The sequence below is a fragment of the Trichomycterus rosablanca genome, chromosome 16, assembly GCF_030014385.1.
Source record: "Trichomycterus rosablanca isolate fTriRos1 chromosome 16, fTriRos1.hap1, whole genome shotgun sequence".
Lineage (NCBI taxonomy): Eukaryota > Metazoa > Chordata > Actinopteri > Siluriformes > Trichomycteridae > Trichomycterus > Trichomycterus rosablanca.
In genome coordinates this window covers 28035418-28054527 of record NC_086003.1, presented here as the reverse complement: position 1 = coordinate 28054527, position 19110 = coordinate 28035418, and the positions used below count along the sequence as shown (strand labels likewise).

The 19110-nt window shown below is 41.7% G+C and overlaps 2 protein-coding genes across 2 annotated transcripts; one reads left to right on the top strand and one right to left on the bottom strand.

The window, feature by feature from the left end:
* Positions 1 to 637: 637 nt before the first annotated feature.
* On the bottom strand, positions 638 to 7000 carry diablob (diablo, IAP-binding mitochondrial protein b). The gene is made up of 6 exons (XM_063011182.1): positions 6960 to 7000; positions 5511 to 5640; positions 5008 to 5127; positions 4468 to 4578; positions 2293 to 2389; positions 638 to 1032 (listed from the first exon to the last, which is right to left on the bottom strand). Exons 1-6 carry the CDS (start codon positions 6995 to 6997, stop codon positions 830 to 832), a joined length of 699 nt encoding a protein of 232 aa, XP_062867252.1. The 5' UTR covers positions 6998 to 7000; the 3' UTR covers positions 638 to 829.
* Positions 7001 to 7528: 528 nt separating this feature from the next.
* b9d2 (B9 domain containing 2) lies at positions 7529 to 12868 on the top strand. The gene is made up of 4 exons (XM_063011181.1): positions 7529 to 7605; positions 10821 to 10918; positions 11003 to 11128; positions 11216 to 12868. The coding sequence occupies exons 2-4, from the start codon at positions 10831 to 10833 to the stop codon at positions 11527 to 11529; spliced, it is 528 nt and encodes a 175-aa protein (XP_062867251.1). The 5' UTR covers positions 7529 to 7605; positions 10821 to 10830; the 3' UTR covers positions 11530 to 12868.
* The last annotated feature ends 6242 nt before the right edge of the window (positions 12869 to 19110 follow it).

The window sequence follows — 19110 nt, the reverse complement described above, 5'->3', positions numbered from 1 at the left end:
AATCTGAAATAGAACCTTTTTAACCAAACTGAATGCACCTGAATGCAGCCTCATAAAAAATCATAGCAAGCCCTAAAAAAGATGAAGGTGAGAGAGTAGAAGGTACAACGAACAAGTTTTATTTTCAAATCATTCAGATTTAGGAAAGCACAACATTTAATAATAAGTGTTTCAAATGTTAGTGAGTGTACCTGGTGTAGAGAAGAGCTCCCAAAAAAGCGATTTGTTGAATGCACTCACATCTACAATCCTAAATCAGAAAAAGTTGGGACAGTATGGAAAATGCAAATACATACTTTGATTTTTTATGTGATGGCAGACAGGATGAACCTGAGATATTTCTTTGTTTGTTTTCATTTTATTTATTAATAAACATCCATTCCTGCATTTCACAATCAGGTTCATCCTGTCTGCCATCAAATAAAAGTCAAAGTAAATGTAAGGAATATTTTATTTGCATTTTACATACTGTACCAACTTTTTCTGATTTGGGGTTTTATTTTAAATACTTTTTAATACAAGGAAATGATCGACTGTGGTATAACTGAAATCACTGGTGTGTTTATTTCTGCATTCAAACAAGACCTGAGATTCTGAACCTGAAGCTGTGACTTGCTACAGAAATGAAGCCACTGCATTAAAGTCGTAAGAAAATGTTTATTAGTCCTTAGTAGTTTTTTTGCACATTTTTTGTTTATCCTTCTAAGGATTTGGCAAAACTTTATTTAATTTTGCCTGTTAGTAAAAACTATTGTGCAAAAAATGCTCATTACAGACACTAAAGCAGCCGGATTGAAGAAGCCACCTGTGTCACCCTGAAATGTAGTTCCTAGTCCTCTCGGAGATAAGCTTCAGGTATTTCCACTTCCTCCTCCTCTGCTGCAGGCTGAGAGCTGTGTAATCTCTGGCTGTTCTCCGCTTTACTGTCCTTCAGTTCCTGCTCTGCCTGCAGGGAGCGCTGTCGGACCTGCTCCACATGAGCCTGAGCTATCTGCAGGTTGGTCTGCGCTGTGGCCGAGGCCTGGTCTGCACCTGATATCAACAAAATAAACATTCAATTATCAGCAATCAGCATCTTTGGACTGTGGGAGGAGACCGGAGCTCCCAGAGGAAACCCCACAGACACGGGGAGAACATGCAAACTCCACACAGAAAGGACCCGGATCGCTCCACCTGGGGATCAAACCCAGGACCTTCTTGCTGTAAGGCAACAGTGCTACCCACCGAGCCACCATGATCATCCCATGGCTTTCTTTAGTTTTGTGTTTACTAGGTCGTCCTCTCACCTCCCAACATATGCAGAAGGTGGGTTGGCAACCCTAAATTGTTCATCTGTGTTAGTAAATGAGTGATGCCTTGTGATGCTAATAACAGAGAAAGAAACCATTCTGTTGATTCTGTTCCACTGGAAACACTGGGAGCAGGGCAGGAACACCCTGGACAAAGCGCCAACCCACCGCAGGCCAAAATCAGTACAGTTCTGATTTCTTATTGAATTCTTTTTTTTTTAGGAGAAAACTCCACACAGGCACGGGGAGAACATGCAAACTCCACACAGAAAAGAATCTGGACCGCTCCACCTGGGAATCAAACCCAGGACCTTCTTGCTGTGAGGCGGCAGTGCTACCCACCAAGCCACGGTGCCACACCTATGATGTGTTTGGCTTGATCATCCCATGGCTTTCTTTTGTTTTGTGGTTACTAGGTCGTCCTCTCACCTCCCAACATATGTAGGAGGTGGATTGGCAACCCTAAATTGTTCCTGTGTAAATGTATGATGCCTTGTGATGCTGATATCTTAAAATAATTTATATTAGGGCAGTTGTAGCCTAGTGGTTAAGGTACTGGACTAGTAATCAGAAGGTCGCCGGTTCAAACCCCACCACTACCAGGTTGCCACTGTTGGGCATTGAGCAAGGCCCTTAGCCCTCAATTGCTTAAAAACTGTATACTGTAAATCGCTTTGGATAAAAGCGTCTGCTAAATGCCGAAAATGTAAATGTAATATTATTAATATGGCCAAAAACTTTTTACACAGAGGTATTTTTCATTTGCCTTCCTGGTCAGGGTCGCGGAAGGCCCAGGTTGCACTAGGAAACACTGGGCACAGGGCATGAATGTGCCGGACAGGGTGCCAATCTATCACAGAGCAAAATCAATGTGGTTCTGATTTTAAAATGTAATTTTTAAACAAAAAGACAATCACCGGAACCATTATCATTCAGTCGTACTTCAAATCAAAGCATTTTTAGTTAGTGTAGGAGTTAACGTGATGCAGGAGAAACCTCGTACCTGCACTAAAAGCTGCGTCAGCTGCCAGTTTTGACAGATTGATGGCGGCTTTCCAGCAGGATTCGAACAGATCACAGTTCTCTCTTCGTTTAACGACCTGATGAAATAAAAAACATCAATTCTGCTGAAATGAAAATATCAGACGCACTTACAGACACAGAAGCTTGCGGTAACTCTCAGAATTCTATTTTTTTCATCTTGCTTTCATTTTAATTCATTTTCCCCAATTTTCCTCCCAATCGAGTCGTATCCAATCCCACGATTGCATTTCGCTTCCTCTACTGCTGCAGATCTTCACTCCTGACCTAAGTCCTGTGACTATTACATGCTGTTTAACTGCTGATCCATATCCTGCAAGAAGAGTCACTCATTGATCTCCATTATTCCCCGCTATCGATCAGCCAGCAGAGGTCGTAATTGCAGCAGTTATTTATTTATTTATTAGGATTTTAACATCTTGTTTTACACACATAGGTTGCATTCATGACAGGAACGGTAGTTACTGCTTACACAAGATTCATCAGTTCAAGTTTTAAAATCAAACACAGTCATGGACAATTTTGTATCTCTAATTCACCTCACTTGCACGTCTTTGGACTGTGGGAGACCTTTTGGACACCTGGGAATCGATCCCAGGACCTTCTCGCTGTGAGGCGACAATGCTTCCCACTGAGCCACCGTGCCGCCCCACCTGGAAATCAAACCCAGGACCCTGTTGCTGTGAGGCGACAGTGCTACCCACCAAGCCACCGTGCCACACGACTGCAGGGCAGAAACACCCTGAATTTTGTATCACCTGACTGCAGATCTTTAGGCACGCAGACATGGGGAGAACATGCAAACTCCACACAGAAAAGACCCAAACCGCTCCACCAGGGGATCGAACCCAGGACCTTTTTGCTGTGAGGCGACAGTGCTACCCACCAAGCCACCGTGCTGCCCAATGGTACTAGTTGTAGTAGAGGAATCCCATCCAGCACCACCCACCTGAGCACCCAGCCATCACCAAACTTCTGACCTGACTAAGTTTGGACCTTTGGCTTTTAGGCTTCCACAGGCCACAGTAAAATAACAATCGTAAGGAAGACTGCGTGTCACCCCGTTCTAGCAGCTTCTAATTCTAGAAATGAGCCAGAAATGTAAATGTTAATGCAAAACACACCAGCCTGTAAACACGTTTATCCAAAGTAAGTGAGGGTTAAGCGTTTTGCTCAAGGGCCCAACAGTGGCGGGTGGGGCTTGAACCAGCAAATCCTTCTCAGCATAAGCAGACTGTTAGGGCAGTGGTAGCTCAGTGGTTAAGGTACTGGACTAGCAATCGAAAGGTTGCCGGTTCAAACCAAGTAGCCACTGTTGGGACCCTGAGCAAAGCCCTTAACCCTCAAGTGCTCGGACTGTGTTCAGTCATAATTGTAAGTCGCTTTGGATATAAGCGTCCACTAAATACAGTAAATGTTTGATTTTCTTTATGACCTTGACAAAGAAACTACTGTTCCATGTGCTTTGTTTACATGTTTTGGGGACGTTAAGGTTATTCAAAATGCCTCCTTCGTAAACATATCTGATCAGCTTTCCGAGATCAGTTTGGAGACTTTTTATTGTAATGCTTGTGGCTCGGTCTAATGGGCTTAATCAAACAAGCCTAATTAGTTAGTTAATTAATTCATTAATTAATTCGTTCATTAACTCATTTGCTTTACCACCTCTTTATACTGGTCAGGGTCGTGGTGGGTCTGGTTCATCGGGTGAACGGTAGGTAGGAAACACCCTAAACAGGTCACCAGTCCATAACAGAGCACACAAGCACGCACACACGGTGCAACTTTAGCCGCTCCGATTGGCCTGACATGCATTTAGTTCTGAAAAAGCAATTCAATTTTGATAAATGACATTCAGAAATTAATTTATGTGATGCCTCATGCGGCAAGGAAGTCAATCAAAATGTCAGAAATTAAACCAACCGTCCCACAGATTTATGTTAAATCATCTCAGCAATTATTTAAGCTTCACTCTTCCTCACTCTGGACCTCATACATAATCTAACACTGATAAAATAAAGTTCTAATACAGATCGTCTGTCTGGTATCAGACTTTCATCCCCCTGAACAGACGCTGCACAGTTTACACAAGTCACACAGCCGCTGACCTTCGCCAGGATATTTTGGGAAGTGTTACCTCCTGGCGCTGGCGAAGGATGGCCTGCCACACCGCGTCCTCGTCCGCCGGGTTCAGCCTGTTGATATTTTCCACGTAGCTTTTGTGTAGAGTTATGAGATTCTGTACTGCCTGGAATAAACCAACATGAACAAAACATGTTTATTTAACTGTAATTCTGCCAAAAACTTAAAACTATTTATGTTTTGCATTATAAATGATGCAACTTGAATCTAAAACCTTAATACACAGCAGGTGGACAAAAAAACAGAAACTGATCAAAAGCCAGTAGAAGGGGTGTCCCAATAGTTTTGTCCAAAAAAGGTATGTAACAACAGTTGAAGGTATAATTCTCCTATAAATCTTGGACGATGTTCGTTGAAATCTGATGATTTTGATAGTTGAGCCAGACTACTAGGCTCGGCTGCTGGTCAACACACCCACTTGACGCGCGGTTGAGAAGGTTGCACTCAGAGAGACTGGATATGACTAAATCAGGGGAGAAAAGTGTGTGCGGCTACATTTAGTAGAGACAGTTTAAGGTGGCATGGACGTACTTACCTTAGTGTATAACGTGAAGGAGTCCACTAGTGCCAGTGTGGTTTGAGACAGATAGGTGTTGGCACTGTCTGTCACCAGAGATGAAGCTCTACGAATCAGATCTTCATGGGTTAACTGATCCTGCTCACACACACAAAAAAGATGAAAGGTTTTAGGGTGGTGATGGTGAAACCTCCCTACAAGCAGAATTCATTTATTCATTGTCTGTTTTATGATCGCTTTATTCGGGTCAGGGTCATGATGGGTCTGATTCATTGGGCGAAGGGTAGGAAGCACCCCAGAGAGGTCACCAGTGTATCACAGGGCACACACACACACACACATACCTAGAGCAACTTAGTAGCTCCAATTGTCCTGACTGCACGTCTACATACAAACTCCACACAAATAAAAAAACCCTGTGGAATCAAACCCAGGCCCCTCTTGCTGTGAGGCGACCACCGTGCCACCCTGAAAACAGAATATGCGAATTTGAAAACAGTGATGATAATAATCCATCAAACCTGCACAAAAGGAACCGCACACAACCCCCCGGAAATCCCGAGGGAAATCCAGTTCCTCTTTATCAGCGATGGCAGCCGTGTAAGAACCTGACGTGTTCTGTTGGTGGTGCTGAGCAAGCTAGCTGCACAACTGCAAAACAAAACGTTTTTGTAAATGCCTGAACTATTAGACCAGGGGTTCCCAACTTTTTTTGTAAGCTGAACTTAATTCTGAAAACATGAGCATATCTTCTGGGTCAAATATAATACAGACAGTCTTATTATTATTATTATTATTATTATTATTATTATTATTAACACCATTAAGTCGATTCTGATTTCCGGTGACCATACAGTGTTTCTCTAATTGCATCCATCCATCTTGTTGCTGGCCATCCTCTTCGTTTTTTTAACCTTCAACTCCTCCAAGCATAACTGTCTTTTCCAATGAACTGGTTCTGTCAGAAATAAAAGAGCTTCAGTTTTCATTGACTTGTTTGCCTTCTGTGCCGTCCGAGTTTGCTCAAAAATCTTCACCAGAGCCGAATTCTGATCTTTGTCTGGAGAGACAAACCTCCAGTTCCTTCATTCTTGGTCTACTGAGGGCCGGTCTGTATCATATTACCTGACCACTGCAACCTTTGTTGTTAATAATTGATCCAAGAAGGTAAAAGCTGTCCACCACATCAACAGCTTCTTTATCAATGCCAATTTATGAACTGGTTAACCCAGGGGTTCACATTTTTGTTAGGTGCACTGTATCATAGGTTTTCCGACAATATGAGACAATCTGAGTCAAAAATATACACAGTAACACATACGGTTAAGTACAAAGTTCTAGAATGTCATGTACCTTCGTCCCATGGTCTAGATTTATCATTAATAGTTCCTCATGATTACAGTTGGTGAATGATGTGCTTATATAAGAATTTAATATACTGAGCCTTAAACACAACAATAGTGAAACCCAAGTGAATGTCATTCAAATCACAAGACTGTCATGACCAACAAGTATATGAACACTTTATGATAGATTTATTGACTGTAACTAAATGATTCATACATGATGTTTCTTATTAGTTCAGATTCAAAATATAGTGAATGGTCAGTAAAAATATATATTAAAATAATAATAGAAATATGTGGACATTTTGATCCTGGAAACACACAGATACCAGGAACGTATGGACGGTATAAACAGACCAACCAAAATAGTTAAACATACACACAAACATACAGTAATAATAAGTAAATGATGTATTTATATTATTATAATATTAAATAATAAAGGTTAAGCTGGCAGCTCACAGCTTGTACAACACTCAGCATGTTTACATTCACCTGACCGCCTGGTCCAAACTTACAATCAATGTGGATCTATTTCTGACTTCAAAAATCATCTTAAAAAATATTTTACGACGGAAAACAGTAAATTTATTTAATAAATAAAGCAGAATAACAGATACACACCTTCCTATAGCAAACAACTTCCTTCTGTACAGCGCCATGTTAGATATAGAGTGACGAAAGAGCAGTGATGCGCCACCCAGCGGTCACACACAGAACTGCAAGCGCTATTTACATTAAACCGCTATCAGACAGACAGACAGACAGACAGACAGACAGACAGACAGACAGACAGACAGACAGACAGACAGACAGACAGACAGACAGATAGATAGATAGATATACATATAGACTGTGTTAGATAAATAGAACATATTTCATAACGTTTGTGTATGAGTGTCAGAGATATATGAAATGTTGAGCTGATAGTAGATCCTCATAGTTCACAGACCGTCTAATAATTCTAAATTAGAGAGAAATGGAACGTGGGTGACACTGTCCACAACCATACAAGCTTTACATCGCCAGTGGAGCAACACACTTCAGTGCTGGAGCCGCTTTAACAGCAGGCGGCTCCACTGAGCTGCAGACTCATCATTCACTCCTGGGTTCTTACACAGAGAGAGAGCGGTTGCTAAGGAAGTGAGAACCCTGACGACACCAGTGTAAACACTGAGCCGCTATAAGCTACAGGATAAAACATCGGTTCCTTTTTAATAAAGATATTTTATTAACAGAAGTCCAGTCAGTGATTAATGATCAGAATCTGGTAGGCGAGATTAATAATATTGTTCTAACCGTGTGAATGTGTGATAGATACTGAAACGAGACAGAATGAGTTACAAACTGTACACGAGCTAACGTTAGCTAACTAATTAACGGTGTTCCACACAGACGAGCTTTATAGTAGCTCACTTTCTTTTACTAATTACAGCTGAACCTGGTTTACATCCTGTTTTAGAAAACAACAGAAGCAACTGCAATTTGCACTGTTATTAATTAATTAATTTATTTATTATATGGACCAAAAAATATATATATAAAATGTCATAATTAGGGTCAATTGTACGGAACACTGAGAGTTTGAGAAATTGCGTTGATCTCAGCATCAGACCTGCATCAGATCGGTATCAGATTATCAAAACTGCATCAGATTGGTATCAAAATCAGTATCAGAACTTTATCAGTATCAGAATTTTATCAGATCGGTATTAGTATCAGATTTGCAACAGATCTTATCAGAACTGTATCAGATCGGTATCAGATTATCAGACCTGCATCAGATTGGTATCGGATTATCAGACCTGCATCAGATCGGTATCAGATCTGTATCAGAATCAGTATCAGAACTTTATCAGTATCAGAATTTTATCAGATCGGTATCAGAACTGCATCACATTGGTATCAGATCTGTATCAGAATCAGTATCAGAACTTTATCAGTATCAGATTTGCAACAGATCTTATCAGAACTGTATCAGATCAGTATCAGATAAGTGTTAGATCTGCATCAGATTGGTATTAGATCGGTATCAGATTGGTATCTGTATCAGATCAGTGTTAGAACTGCATCAGATTGGTATCAGATCATTATCAGATTATCTGAACTGCATCAGATCGGTATCAGATTATCAAAACTGCATCAGATCAGTGTTAGAACTGCATTAGATTGGTATTAGATTGGTATCAAATTGGTATCTGTATCAGATCAGTGTTAGAACTGCATTAGATCCATATCAGATCGGTATAAGAACTGCATCTGATCAGTATCAGATCTGTATCAGAATCAGAACTTTATCAGTATCAGATTTGCAACAGATCTTATCAGAACTGTATCAGATCGGTATCAGATAAGTGTTAGATCTGCATCAGATTGGTATTAGATTGGTATCAAATTGGTATCTGTATCAGATCATCAGCGTTAGAACTGCATCAGATTGGTATCAGATCGGTATCAGAACTTATCAGATTGGTATCAGTATCAGAACTGCATCAGATCTCAGAACTGCATCAGATCAGTATCAGATTGGTATCAGTATCAGAACTGCATCAGATTAGTATCAGATCGGTATCAGATTGGATTCAGAAACATAACTTTATCAGATTGGTATCAGTATCAGAACTGCATCAGATTGGTATCAGATTGGAATTAGAATCAGAACTTTATCAGATTGGAATCAGTAGCAGAATTGCATCAGATCAGTATCAGATTGGTATTAGATCGGTATCAGATTGGTATCTGTATCAGATCAGTGTTAGAACTGCATCAGATTGGTATCAGATCGGTATCAGATTGGAATCAGAATCAGAACTTTATCAGATGGGTATCAGTATCAGAACTGCATCAGATCTGTATCAGTATCAGAACTGCATCAGATTGGTATCAGATTGGAATCAGTATCAGAACTGTATCAGATTGGTATCAGTATCAGAACTGCATCAGATCTGTATCAGATTGGTATCAGTATCAGAACTGCATCAGATCTGTATCAGATTGGTATCAGTATCAGAACTGCATCAGATCAGTGTTAGAATCAGAAAAGTGTCAGAACAGTATCAGGTGAGAATCAGAACTATTATAGCAGTATTAGACCAGTATCAGGTGAGAATCAGAACTATTAGACCAGTATCAGACCAGTATCAGATCAGAGCATTAGATAGATAAACAGTTATACTTGATATGTGGACAGTGTTCTTCTGATATTGAGGTGGATTCAGATTCAGTGTGGCTTCTGCAACTGTGTATTTTGTGACTGAAGGATCAGAAACTTTTTAACAGTGTCGCTCTACAATGAATTACAAAGTGGCTCTAAGCACAGAACCATGTAAAATGTACTGTGCTGTATTACCTGTGGCTTCAGATTCATGACAGACCTGCTTATCTGACCAGTTTGGGTGACAGTCTGTTCCCTGTCCTCTGTACTTATGGACAATTGTTTATACAGATGATTTTGGACTAAAAATTGCTATTTGCTCTAAACTCTCATCTGTATGCTTTCCGAGCTCTGTACAAAGCTTTTAAGACGTTTCTGTTGTAATGTTTGTGACTCGGTCTGGTGGATGCAGTAAATCTAGTTCCTCATAATCACAAAGAGGAACCAAGTTGCTCTGTGTATATTTTTAACCCGGCAGATTTTGGAGTGGGTGGTGTAGAGAGTCGGGAATGATTTGTGAAGGGTGTCTGTTTTATGGTTCGGAGGTGGTGGCACTGAGGTGGCTACCAGTGCAGCTCATACAGCTTACTGACCGTAGTCCATCTGTTTCTCTGCATGCCTTGTTAGCCCCCTTTCACCCTGTTCTTTAATGGTCAGGACCCCCACAGGACCAGCACAGAGCAGGTATTATTTAGGTGGTGGATCATTCTCAGCACTGCAGTGACACTGACATGGTGGTGGTGTGTTAGTGTGTGTTGTGCTGGTATGAGTGGATCAGACACAGCAGCGCTGCTGGAGTTTTTAAACACCTCACTGTCACTGCTGGACTGAGAATAGTCCACCAACCAAAAATATCCAGCCAACAGCGCCCCGTGGGCAGCGTCCTGTGACCACCGATGAAGGTCTAGAAGATGACCGACTCAAACAGCAGCAATAGATGAGCGATCGTCTCTGACTTTACATCTACAAGGTGGACCGACTAGGTAGGAGTGTCTAATAGAGTGGACAGTGAGTGGACACGGTATCTAAAAACTCCAGCAGCGCTGCTGTGTCTGATCCACTCATAACAGCACAACACACACTAACACACCACCACCATGTCAGCGTCACTGCAGTGCTGAGAATCATCCACCACCTAAATAATACCTGCTCTGTGGGGGTCCTGACCATTGAAGAAAGCATGCAGGGAAACAGATGGACTACAGTCAGTAATTGTACAACTACAAAGTGTTTCTATATGGTGAGTGGAGCTGATAAAATGGACAGTGAGTGTAGAAACAAGTATGTCTCAGTATATGATCCTGTTCAGTCATGATTTGTTGATTTTACAGAGCACGTCCTATGGCAGAGCTGCACATCATCGGCCAGATCATCGGGGCCAGCGGTTTCCCTCAGAGCAGCCTGTTCTGCAAGTGGGGCGTCCACACAGGTGCCTCATTTCACAGCACATCCATTCACGCTTTCAAGCTTGCAAACTTTCCTCTGTGCTCAAATCTCACACTGTTCATTACAGGTGGAGCATGGAGGCTCCTGTCCGGTCTAAAGGAGGGGCAGACCCAAGTGGACACGCCTCAGATAGGAGAAACGGCCTACTGGAGTCACCCTATCGACCTGCATTACACCACCAAGGGTCTGCAAGGTTTGTATTCACAGCCTGATCAGAATCCAGTCATGTGGTGCGTTAGATAAAAACACTAGCAGCATTTTACTGTGGTTTGTGTTCCAGGTTGGCCCAAGCTGCACCTTCAGGTCTGGCATCAGGACTCTTTCGGCAGGTGTGAGCTGTACGGTTACGGGTACTGCCACGTGCCCTCCAGCCCCGGGCAGCATCGCCTGCAGTGCGTGACCTGGAGGCCGGTGGGTAGCTGGCAGGACCAGCTGGCCCAGATGTTTGTGGGCGGAGGTCCTCAGCTTCGCTCCCCTGATCTGATCTACAGCGGAGCGGACCGGTACAGACTGCACACTGAGACCATGGGTACGGTGGAGCTGGAGCTCTGTGTTATCCTGCGCCATTTCGACCGATACGGCGTAGAGAGCTGATGAAGGCTGTTTTATATAAAATAGTATTTTTATTACGCCTCTACACTTTCATCACGGTGCTGAAGCTCTTTCAGGGATCCGGTGGAACCTGGAAATCGGCCAGTGTTTGTACTGGTATATAAAAAGCTAAACCTTGACATCATGAGATCATTTAGGTCGTTTACAATAGACCTAAAAAGTTTGTATGCAGAAATTCATTCTGAGGAACGTCATGGCAATATTAGGATCTCTTCTTATGATTAGAGCACATGCACTATATGAACAAAAGTATTCGGACACCAGACCATGAGCTTGTTGAACATCCAAATCAAAAATAAAGTGACCTCTGTGTGATCTTATCAGCTAAAATGACAGCCACTAGGGCCGCTCAGGTGGCGCAGCGGTAAAAAGTACGCTAGCACACCAGAGTTGGGGTTTCGAATACATCGTATCGAATCTCAGCTCTGCCTTCCGACTGGGCTGGACGGCTGCATGAACAACGATTGGCTGTTGTCCAGGTTTAGGGGTAAAAAGTCGGACCATCATAACTGGTGCGACTGCGGCCCCTGCTGGCTGACTGATGGCGCCTGCACAGGGCTGAGGAATAATGCTGATGGGGGTGTGGCCCTCCGTACACAGTGCCCGTCAAGTGTATGAACTCGACTTGTGCAGGTGAAAAATGCAGTCTGTACTGACTGTACGTGCCGGAGAGGCGTCCTCAGTCAGCGGTGAAGGGTCGAATCAGTATAGAGGACGCAATCAGGGTAACTGGACACGACTAGATTAGGGGAGAAAATTGGGGGGAAAAAGGGTGAAGATTAGAAAATTAAAAAAAAAATTTAAATAAATAACTAAAAGCCACTGTTTTTGAAGTATCACATCTGTGGGAATTTGTGCCCATTCAGTCAAAACAGCGTTTGTATGTCTGGGCACTGATGTCGGTCAAGAAAGCCTCGGTGAATATTCAAAGTTATTCCAAAGACTGGAGTCTCTTTAAACCGAGCTTTGCTTTGTGCACAGGGGCACATCCATGCTGGAACAGGAAAGGCCTTCCCTAAACTGTTGCTGCAAAGTTGGAAGCATGTCATTTTCTTTTATGTAATTGATTCATTACACCGGTTAGCAATTGAGAAAACACATGAATTCAATAATAATAAGAAGAGGTGTCCCAATACTTTTGTCCATATTAAATATGTAATTCTGGTCAGTTGGATCACATAACAAGAAATGCAGTGATGATATTCACATCAGAAACGAACTTTTATAATGACCTGAGTGTTTTTATCATTTTTATATCGTTTTATACACATTTTATAATGTTTTGAGTTGTTTAGAATTGATTAAAGGTTCTTACTGCTTATCTATTTTTGGATTTGTCCTTTATAGCAACTAAAGAGCTGCCAGAATAATAACGGCAACACTAATACACTAATACCACAGTTATCTGTGCATTGTGAGGTGTGTGGCAGGGATAGACATGGGGTCGGGGTGGATACAGGGATGGAGTGTTTGGGAACAGGATTATGGGAAGGGTTGGTGTTTGCACGGATAGGCTGAGACAGGAGGAGGAGGGTGGGAGGAGGAGTAATCGGTCATGTCTGAGAGATGCTTATAGTCCGGATTTAGCTCCATCTGGTTTCCACCTTTTTGGACGTTCAAAGAAGCTTTAAGGGGAAGAAGATTTTCATGTAATGATGTGAAAGCAGCGGCGCATCAGTGGCTTTGAGCTCAACCAAAATCATTTTTTGCTGACGGCATTAAGAAGTTGGTGACTGCGTAGAAAAGTGATGTCGTTTGTTTTGAAATTCTTAATAAATAGAAGAGAAAGAAATAAGTGCAGAAACTTTTTGAAGAACCCTCGTAGTTGGGTTGGGCTGGCGAGGCCAGGGACACGGATGTGACTGAGATATACAGGACAGGTTGGATTGCATGCTGAGGGACCGGTTTGGGGATGCAGGGACTGGTTAGGGATGGAGCTGGGGTTCATGTGGAAGGGGTTTGTTTACATGTGTACAAATATTGCCTAGTGGTAAAATCACTGGACTAGTAATGGAAAGGTTGCTGGTTTAAGCCCCACCACTGCCAGATTGCCAATGTTGGGCCCTTATGCAAGGTCCTTAACCCTCATATGCTTAGATAATAAACTGTCACACTGCTGTAAGTCGCTTTGAATAAAATCGTCTGTTAAATGGTGAAAATGTAAATATCATGGTATGATTTATGTCATATAGCCCATTTGTTTCACCTGTAGTACCGCACCATGTTCCTCTGATGGTCAATAAACAAGCAGAAATACCATTTTTGATCTTTTGCAATAAAAGGATTATAAATAAAAGTGTATTAAGTTACTTGTGCAGATTTGTACATTATACACTGCCTGGCCAAAAAAAAGCAAATAGGTAAGAGCCTCCCATTGGATAATTACTGCATGGGTGATTATGCTTCAGCTGGCAACAAGTTATTTAACCCTAACTGATGCAGTGAGTAGCTTCTCATTTGTTAAACAACCATGTAGAAAGACATCCTGTGGTCGTGGAAAAAATGTTAATCTGTTTCAGAAGGGTCAAATTATTGGCATGCATCAAGCAGAGAAAACATCTAATGCCAAGTTCACACTACACGACTTTCCAAGTGGTCAGGTCGCTGTACAGTTCACACTATACGACTGAATCTCCTGCACTCGGGAGTCTTTCAGTCGTTGTATATTTCACACTACACGACTGATCGGCGATAGGGGGTTTCACACTACACCATCCATCACCAACTGGAATCGCAGACGAGCTTCTCTGGTCTCCCTTTTTTTCTTTCTTTCTCCTTTTTTTTTTTTTACAAAAACACACGTGAGAAGTGACGAGAAGTTTAATGATACCACGTCCAAAAAAAACGTCAGCAAGTAGCAAAAAATCAAAGGGTTTGTGCGCTGATGTGCAGCGTAATATCAAGGAGGAAAAATAAATGAATCTGAGTGGATTTGGCAACACGAACAGTATATGGCTTGTTCTGTAGTAAGTTTTGCAATGCAGCGTGGGTATTATGTTTTGTAGAGGACGATCAAATCAGAAATACTGTAAAACGTGTGTGTGTCGGTGTATCCTGATATAAACTATATTAATTAAGCCCCTGTCCCCTGTCCTCTCCTGCATTTCCCCTCACGCCGTATCCTGTGTTCTCATTGGCTGTTCGACATGTCACTCATTCCCAGTTGCCCGTCTGAGATCAGATATCTGACGTGCTAGAAAACTTAATCCAGTCGCCGACTCGCCGTGCGCTCGGGGAGCCGGTCGGGTCGAGTTGTTGGATAGTTCACACTTAGCGACTGAGAGCCGAGTTTTGATCGCCGAGCAAACGCTGAGTTGCTCCCGACCCGGAAAACCAATCGCCGACCAGTCGCCGAGCGAAAATCAGGGCAAAAATTGTGTAGTGTGAACTAAGCATAAGGAGAAGCTGAAACTACTCAAATCGGGTTAAGAACTGTCCAACGCATTATTAAAAAGTGGAAGGACAGTGGGGAAACATCATCTTCGAGGAAGGAATGTGGTCGGAAAAAAATCTTGAATGATGGTGATCGGCGATCACTTAAACATTTGGTGAAATCAAATGGTAGAAAAACTCCAGTAGAACTCAGGGATGTTTAATAGTGACAGTAAGAGCATTTCCACACGCACAATGCGAAGGGAACTCAAGGGATTGGGACTAAACAGCTGTGCAGCCTTAAGAAAACCACTTGTCAGTAAGGCTAACCGGCAAAAACGGCTTCAATTGGCTAGGGAGCATAAAGATTGGACTCTGGAGCAATGGAAGAAGGTCATGTGGTCTGATGTGTCCAGATTTACCCTGTTCCAGAGTGATGGGTGCATCAGGGTAAGAAGAGAGACAGCTGAAGTGATGCACCCATCATGCCTAGTGCCTACCGTACAAGCCTGTGGGGGCGGTGCTATGATCTGGGGTCGCTGCAGTCGGTCAGGGTCTAGGTTCAGCAACGTTATGTGCCCAAAGAATGAGGTCAGCTGACTACCTGATTATACTGAACCACCAGGTTATTCCATCAATGAATTTTTTCTTCCCTGATGGCACGGGCATATTCCAAGATGACAACGCCAGGATTCATTGGGCTCAAATTGTGACATCATTTTCACACATGGATTGGCCACCACAGAGTCCAGACCTGAACCCCATTGAGAATCTTTGGGATGTGCTAGAGAAGACTTTGCGCAGTGGTCCAAATCTCCCATCATCAATACAAGATCTTGGGGAGAAATGAATGCAACTCTGGACAAAAATAAATGTTGTGACATTGCAGAAGCTTGTGGAAACGATGTCACAGTGTGCCATAATCAAAGCTAAAGGCGGTCCAACCAAATATTAGAGTGTGTGACCTTTTTTTTTGGCCAGGCAGTGTTTAATTAACATTTTTACCCAAATACACAGGGGGGTGAATTCAGGTAAATAAGTACTTTGCCATGTACACTAAAGTATTGGCAGATCCTTTCTGATTATTTAATTAATGTGTCTCAGACAACTACTGCTTACAGATGTAAAGTAAATTATATTAGGGAAGGCCCCTTCATGTTTAGAAAACTGTTCTACAGGCTCATTTATAAATTCATGGTTTGAAATGGGCCTGACCCCTGAAAACGTCCTCAAGTATTAGGAAATGATTTTTGTTTCATCATTATTCTAATCATGAGTGACTGTATATTCCGTAAGCACTTTTAGTTCTCGTCAAACTCTGTTCCGCTTGATGATAGATCATTTGAGCTAGAAATGAAGGTCAGCCCTTCGATCTGTCGCTGATGCTCTAACACACTCATTTCCTTCATGGAAACATTCTCGCTCTAATAAATAAAAGCTGAAGAGCAGTCGTGGTTTACCGAGCCATCCTGCGTGGAACGTTATGCTCTCACAAATCATCGTGAGCGAGCCGTGACAACGGGATGGAACAAAGTCAGACTGATGATGGATGTGGGGCATGTCTGGGTTTGACACTGAGCTGTGTTTTACACAGGAACTGCAGTTTCGGCTGCATCGGTATCAGCACTGATCTTTTTGGTCTATTTATTTGCATTTTTTAACCCTGATCATTCTGGTATTTGGATGCTCAATACAGATTCCATAAAGTTAATATGATGCCGATTTTTATTGTTGTGTTTTACCACCGCTTTATCCTGGCCAGGGTCGTGGTGTGTCTGGCTTGACTGGACTTGGAATCACTGGGCTTAATGCATTAACTCGCCCCAGACTGGCAATCACATGCAAATAAATGTGCTGTGTGTATTGAATAACTATATATAGGTGGTGGACAATATATCGGAAACAGTTTGGCTCCACAATTCATCTCTTAACTCTCTAATACAAGGCCGACGTGCTTTGTGGCCGGATGTTGGGACATCATACATACGGAAAGGATGTCAGTTCTTCTCAGACAAGTTAGTTGTGAGGAGCCCCGAGCCCTGAACACCACCCTACTGAACACTTTTGGGATGAACCGGAATGAGGATTGTGAGCCGGACCTTCTTGTTTACTGTCAGTGTGCTACCTCACAAATGCTTTTTTACCCATTATGTACTGAATGGTACATAATCCCACAGACACACTTCAAAATCTTATCAAAGGTCTTCCCAGAGATGTAGCGACTAATGCCAATGGTTTTGGAACAGGATGTCAATCAAACTCATGGTCAGGTGTCCACATATTTTTGGCCATATAGTGTATGTTTGGTGATGATATGCATGTATTAGTGCAGTCTGTGACCTTCCGTGCTTTTTCTCCAAATTGGATTTTGAAATGTACTGCAGGCATTAAACTAGTGTTTTTTTTTTTTTTTTTTTTTTTTTTTACAAACATCAATAAAGTTAATCAAGAAAAAAGTTCAATTTCTTGAATCTTTATGATGCTTTTAATGAAAAGCTGTAAAAGACAGTTACACTGCTTCTCATGCATGTAAATGTGTAGTGTGTCCTGTTGTGCTGTACACAATAGTAGAACTATTTTAGATGGTGCTTGGTTAGGGTTTGTGGTTTGGCCTTTAGGTCTTGGCTACCTGACAGCTCTGAACCAATAGCTGATGAATATCAAACAGTGTAAGAAGGAGGGAGGGTTGAGCTGTATTGTCAAATGTGAGCCAATGTGGTGTTCACTGTGTTCCAGTTTGCTGTGCTTTTTGTTTTTTGGAAGTTTTACCCCCTTTATGAAGCTTGCAGATCCACATTAACAGGTACGTCTTTGTATTAATGCTGTTTTTAATGATTATATGGTATATATATATATATATTATATGGTGATCTGTGGCTGAATATTTTTAGATGTTCTGTGTGCTTAGTTGTGTTTTGTAGCATCCTGTTTCCATTTCAGTTCCTGTCTGTTCTGAACCAATCACTGACAGGCATTAAATAGTCAGAAAAAGGAGGGTGGAGGGGAGAAAGGCCGAGTTGGTGACTGTGCAGTCAGGGGGGTGTTTGGATGGTTTTACACACTTTCTGATGCTCTTTATGGGGTAAGAAGCTGCTGTATATTTTGGACGACAAATTAAAAAACAAGGTGATGCAGGTGTATTTATTTGTAGTGCATTGTTTACTGTAGTAATGTTTACATTCAATACTTTTTTTGCAAAATGTGCACGACTGTTTTGAGGGATAAAGTGTTTTTCTTTACATCTCAGTGATTAAAAGTCAATGGTTGTTGATCTGAGCTGGTCAAGTCAAACTGGTGTAGTGTTTGGGTCTCCTAGGGGGTTACAGTTACCTTTTAGGTCTTTAAGCTGTTGTTTTTGTATTGTACAAACTCAGTTTCAAGAGAAGTTGGGACAAATGCAATAAAACCCTGTAATGTGTTTATTGTCTCGAATCTTTAACTGACAAAAGAAGAAAAAATTACTTTTATTGTTTTGACTGGCCAACCACAATTGTATTATGTAAATATATGAAACATTTTTTACTTTATTTTTTGTAACACACTCAAAAAAGTTGGGATAGAGTTTTAGATTTATAGAATATTGAAGTTACACCACTTTTAAACATTCCACTGTAAACTTTCTTTGTACTTGTGACAGTTACGTTCAAGGTTCAAGAGAATAAAAATACATCTCTGTGTTTTTTATTGAATTTTACAAAAAGTTTCAACTTTTCTATGAACGGGGTTTGTACTTTAGACTGTAAGCTGTCGAAGTGTTTGGGTGTCCAGTAGTTTGCTTTGCTATTTTAAAGTTGGCATTTAGATCCAGACTATGGTGTCTGAGCTTTGGAAAGCAGAATTTACTATTATTAGAATTGATTGAAGAGTTGATTGGCATTTGGTGCAATGTTTGAGAGTCGTTTTGAGCGTGTGCTGAAAATTCTTCTAGTTTGGTTGCGTGAAATATATTTAATTCACAATTCATAAACACTGTTTGCACAATGGGGAAATTGCTAAGCAGTAAAGAGTGGTAACTCAGGGGTTAAGGTAATGAACTAGTAATCAGTGACTCAAATCGCCACTGTTGGACTCCCGAGCGGCTGCTAAATGCCGTAACTGTAGTAAAGGAAGTGTTCTGAGTTTAGCTGTCTTGTCAAGCAGTGCTGTTTCCTTTTCCTCTTTCACCCCACAGGCCAAGACATAGCGAGACTT